This window comes from Triticum dicoccoides, chromosome 4A (genome assembly GCF_002162155.2).
Source record: "Triticum dicoccoides isolate Atlit2015 ecotype Zavitan chromosome 4A, WEW_v2.0, whole genome shotgun sequence".
In the NCBI taxonomy this organism is placed as follows: Eukaryota; Viridiplantae; Streptophyta; class Magnoliopsida; order Poales; family Poaceae; genus Triticum; species Triticum dicoccoides.
The window spans coordinates 656,286,358-656,291,949 of NC_041386.1; the positions used below are offsets into that span (position 1 = coordinate 656,286,358).

Consider the following 5,592-nt stretch of genomic DNA (forward strand, 5'->3'; position numbering starts at 1 on the left):
CACGGCCCACACACACCAGACCCAAATCCCCCAAGTCTCCATGGCTCCCAGATCGGAGCACGCCGGCGGGAGCGCCTCGGCGGCAGCGGCGGCGGCGGCCGCGGCCGCCCAGAGCCACGGATCCGGGCTCGACTCCATGGACCCCTTCTTCCACGCGCTCCGCGTGGTCCCCTTCGCCTTCCTCCAGCCGCCGCGCACCCGCCTGAAGCTGCCGTCCAACCTGGCGCTCCCGTCCCCGATGGTCGTCTTCTCCCTCATCCTGTTCACCTACTTCGCCGTCGTCTCCGGCCTCGTCTACGACGTCATCGTCGAGCCCCCGGGCATCGGCAGCTCGCAGGACCCGGCCACCGGCGCCGTCCGCCCCGTCGTCTTCCTCCCAGGCCGCGTCAACGGCCAGTACATCATCGAGGGCCTCTCCTCCGGCTTCATGTTCCTCCTCGGGGGCGTCGGGGTCATCCTCCTCGATCTGGCGGTCGACCGCACCAGGCCCCGCAGCCTGCGCGTCTCCTTCGGCGGCGCCGGCGTCGCCGCCATCGTCATCGCCTACGCCATGGCCATGCTCTTCCTCCGCATCAAGATACCCGGATACCTATGGTGAGGCCTAGAAATCATCTCCCTACTTCATTATGCCAGATCCGCCATCAGATCTGAGGATACTACTAAGCTGTTGCTCATGACTCTAGTAGTGTACAATTTAAGTTATGTTACCTTAGGATGTTGGGTCGCACTCAAATTTCAGTCGGTGATCAGAGGATTATCTATTTCAAATGATAGTAAACTGTTGTGTGTTCCTTTTTCCTGAAATTGTGATTGCGTGATAATGCTGCTGTCAAGATCCATTTTCTATTTAGTGTATCTGTGCAGTTTCAGAGAATCTTTCTTGTTTTGCGATGTGTGGTAAGATATTTCTCATAAATCAGTTATAGATGCGACCATACAAGTGTAAGAATAGTGTACTAGGTCCGTCCTTCCGTAGTAATAAGCCAAATGACAAGTGTGTAATGCAGATGATTTCTGTCTAATATTTTCCTGAAATACAGTCTGTTCAAAAAGGCCGCCTAGTTTGGGTCTTGGCTAGGATAATGTTAAATACTCCCTCCGTAAAGAAATATAAGAGCGTTTATATCACTAAACGCACTAAACGCTCTTATATTTCTTTACGGAGGGAGTAGTTTGCTAGGTCTGTCGTAATAAGCCAAATGACAGCTGAATAACGTAGATGATTTTTGTATAACAGTTTCCTGAAAGAGTGTTCTAAAAGGAGCCTAGTTTGGGCCTTGGATAGCATAATGGAAATAATTTACTAGGTCTGTAGTGATAAGCCAAAGGGCAAGAGTAATGTAGATGATTTTGTCTAATATTTTCCTGAAAGGTGAAGTGTTTTGTACGGCGGCCTAGTTTGGCCCTGGGCTAGTATAATGGAAATAGTATACTGGGTCCATAGTATAAATGCAAAGGGCAAGTGAGACATGTAGAAATATAAGAGCGTTTAGATCACTCTTATATTTCTTTACGGAGGGAGTAGATGATATTGTTTAATATTTTCCTGAAAGGTGAAGTTTTCTAAAAGGCGGCCTAGCTTGGGCCTCCGCTCTTATATTTCTTTATAGAGGGAGTACGAGGCGCAAGGCTTAGTGCATAGGGCCTTCTTGAAATTTGAAATGAGGGCAAGTGAAGATATCTATCTTGGACTCGTGTGTACAGAAATAGAGCAGAGGAGACATGCAATATACTCCCTCCGTCCTATAATGTAAGACTCGTGTGTCAAAAAACGTCTTACATTATGGGACGGAGGGAGTAGTTCCTAACTTGTTATCAGTTATGAATTTGGAGAGTCAGTCAGCTTCTGTTGAATCGTCTTACAATACAATATAGAATCTACGCTCTGTTTGTGCTTAAGTGAGCACACAATCTGGTAACAGCTGGAGTTGTTAAATTCCTTGCCTCGCATAATCCTTCCCCAAACCCCACCTGGTGTGGGAGCTTCTAGCACTGTGTCTGTCCTTTTTATTCAATGTGAAAGATGGAAAAGAAAAGGAAGTCAACCATGATGAAATGAATAATATGTTAAAATATATATACTGTATGTAGCATAAATAATCTCCAAAAGATGTGTAGGCCATATCTATCTCCTGTTATGTATGCACTATCATTGCTTGCTACTTGGACCAGTTAGTTCTGTGCCATCTTCACATCGGTAGGGAGATTACCGGGTTTTAATTTGACAATTACTTCCATACTAGCATTCAAGATGGCAATATTCCCCGTGGGGACGGGTAACCGCGGGGATTTACCCGTCATGGAGCGGGGATGAGGGACAAATTAGCCCCATGGGTATTGTCTGGTGGGTACCCGTTAGTCTCGCGTGGCGGGGATGGGTATAGAATTCCCCCATGGGGACTCCATGGATACCCGAAAACTATGCCATTCGTACTACAAATGCAGAATATATAGATTAATACGTAGATATTTCACATAATTATTTTTCTCCACCTCTCCCAACAACCATGTCTTCTCCAATCTCACCTATCCTAGTCAGCTTTTGAAATCCCCATGGATACCTGAGGGTATCGGGTACCCGATATTAGCGGGGATGGGGGCCGTTTTGTCCCCGTGAAGCTTCACGGGGATCACGGGTATGGGGATTGGCGGGGATCGGGGCGGGGATGGTGGAGTCATCCCCGGTTATCCCCGTCCCCGTTGCCACCTTGAACTAGCATCATCGTCCCTTGCATTCTTGTTTTTTTAGTTTTTTGAATTTGTCCATGTTTGTGTTTAGTTATTGTTATATATCTACTAGTGCCTGTATGTTTTTATCTGGTTAATGACTACTGTACTAGTGTACTGACTAGTGAGATGGATGGCATTGTGCCCTGTTTTATCTCACTCATAATGTATGTCTATGTGAGCTCCCATGTGTAGCTAAAAAGTGCTCATCAACATATAGTTATCTGTGGTAGTAGTTTCATTTGGCAGAAATCGTGGTCTTGTTTGGTTTATCTATTCACTAGGACTGCGTTAGATGGAAATCGTGGTTGGAAGTTGGAACTGCAAACAAAAATTCATGAGACGTAATATGGTTCAGTTGTTGCTGTTTGGAATCTTATGATCGCCAAAGAATTGCAGAATGTTGCAGGATAAGAGATTGAGCTAAAGAAAGTCAGCGAATGAACAAATTGCCAGACTCCCAAATAACAGTTGAAGTGGCCTCAAACATCCAAGGTCCAATTCCTCATTGAAGGGAATGTAGACAAGAAGTGTCAAAAAAACTACACTGGTGTACCGGCTGCGACTGACTGATCACTACCATTGCTTCTTGTCAAGTACTTCCACACCATCCTTTTCGTATCAGAAAAGTAGTTCCGCCACATGTCGTCAAACAGCAACACGTAGATCGTGATGAAGATGACCAAGGCGGCGACGAGCACGATGACGTACACCGACGTCTCCCAGTCCCTGCAGCTGCCGACGGCGTAGGCGCCTAGCAGGCTGAGTAGATCCAGCACCACGACAGCTTGCAGCACCCACAGGGGTGCTCTTTGCAGCTTCATGGCAAACTGCATCAGCAGGATGATGACGATGATGGAGGCCATGAATGATGTCGCATTGCAGTAGAAGAAGACCTGGTACCGTGTCGGGTTGGAGTTGAGTAGGATCGAGTTACCAACGCTAAGTGGGTGTGGTGATGATGATGGCGACGGGGACGACGCTTTATCGTCGTCGCCCCATGTCCCACCAGGAGGCGCGAGACCCGCCTGGTAGGTCATGCTTGCTCCAAGGATGCCAACCAACATCAAGTACTTGCGTTTCACGTACCTTTCGTCGTTGCTTTTGTTCTTGCGGGGCAGCCAAGTCGACGATGATACCAGTGGCTCAAACAACCCCTTGGGAAGCCATGGCATCCGTAGACAGGGGATGCTCCTTGCCAACACGATAAGTAGGATCTGCATGAAGAGGAAGACGACCACCGCGGCCACAAGCGCAAAAGACGAAGATGGTTGTGTGCAGCTGCCCACTGGGCCCAGAAGCCCGACCATGACGGAGAACTGGAGCGCGTTGCTCCGGAAGCCCTGCTTGTTTAGCTTCTGGTTCACCAGCAGGAAGATGGTGGTGATCGATGCCATGAATCCTGTGGCGTTGCAGTAGAAGAACACCCGGTACCTGATCCTGTAGTGGTCAAGGAGGACAGGGTCGCCAGTGATAAGCGACCCCTCGGCCTTGCTCTCCGGCCAAAACCCGCCTGGCGGGTTCAGTCCGGTTTGGTACGTAATGGTGGCACCGAGGATGGCGATTTGCAGCAAGAACTGGCGCTTCCTTTCGAGTTGGTCACCAGTCTTACCGTCCTCGGCCACGGACCCATCAGGTCGGCCATTAGAGAGATGCAACAACTCTGCATGCCTATTGAACATGAGCTTCACCCTTGCTATGAGCCTACCCGACAAGACATTGGCGATGGAGTAGACGAAGACGGTGACGGCCAGGGCAAAGATGTAGATGGTGGTGGGGGCATCCGGGGAGCTCCCGGCGACTTGGGCACCCATGAGGCCGTACAGACCCAGTATGATGGCCGTCTTGAGCGTGCCCCGCCTGATGGTGGTGCCCGAGCTCAGCTCGTTGCTCTGGACGATGACGATGACAACCAGCGACGCCACAAACGCCGCCGTGTTGCAGTAGTAGAACGCCTTGTACCTCTTGGGGTGAATGTCGAGGAGGATCGGGTTCCCGGGGATGTGATCTGGATGCCCTTGGTCGTTGTTATGCGGCCAGACGCCGCCGGGCGGGCTCAACCCTGCCTGGTACGTCACCGTCGCTGCGAGCGTTGCCAGCAGCAGCAGAATTGACAGCGACTCCACCATGTGGCCTACCTGCCCATTTTCGATGTTGTTTGTCCTCTCCACACGGATGACATCTTCTTCGTCTCCGTCTTCTTCCTGACCATTAGCCCGAATCCCGTTTCTATATGTCCAAGTGACGGACACTAATAAATTAGCTCACCCAGGTCCTGCTAGTTATTGAAATGAAGCTTGTTGTAAATTAACTTGTACATGATCGAGGAGGTTAATTAATCACGTACGCGTCTGGTTGTCCTGGCGAAGTGTTGCACATGAGCATCCTGGTACGCAGGAACATGGCCGCCACCTGCAGCACAATCATGAGGAGCGCCGCAGCCGCGAGGCAGACGACGTACATGGTGGTGTCGACCCTCGTGGAGCTACCGGCGGCGAAGGCGGCTGGTAGGCCAAGCAGCTCCACCAGAAGGCACACCGACAACAGATACGACCGGATGATGCTGCCGCTGGCCGTCCTGCTCATGACCAGCATGATGATGGCGAGGGACGCCACGAATGAGTTGGCGTTGGCGTAGAAGAAGACATTGTAGCGGATCTTGTAGGGCCCGTCATGCAGCAGCGGGGCGCCCGCGCGATGCCCGGCCTCGGTCTGGCTCCAGAAGCCTCCCGGCGGAGACAACCCCGCGCCGTAGGTCAGCGGCGTCGCGAAGGTGGAGAGCAGCATCAGGAACTTGTCCACGCTTGTCCTGACCGCCGCCTTCCTCCGGTCTCTGTACACGCAGAGGATGGCGAAGACGAGGGC

The 5,592-nt window shown here is 50.9% G+C and overlaps 1 protein-coding gene across 1 annotated transcript; it reads left to right on the forward strand.

Annotated features, from left to right (window-relative positions):
- Window positions 1-6: 6 nt before the first annotated feature.
- Window positions 7-844, forward strand: LOC119287759 (oligosaccharyltransferase complex subunit ostc-like). The gene has a single exon (XM_037567368.1). The coding sequence runs from the start codon at window positions 41-43 to the stop codon at window positions 596-598; it is 558 nt and encodes a 185-aa protein (XP_037423265.1). The 5' UTR covers window positions 7-40; the 3' UTR covers window positions 599-844.
- The last annotated feature ends 4,748 nt before the right edge of the window (window positions 845-5,592 follow it).

Coding starts and splice junctions, on each gene's coding strand:
- LOC119287759 (XM_037567368.1), top strand. CDS start 41: ATGGCTCCCAGATCGGAGCACGCCGGCGGGAGCGCCTCGGCGGCAGCG.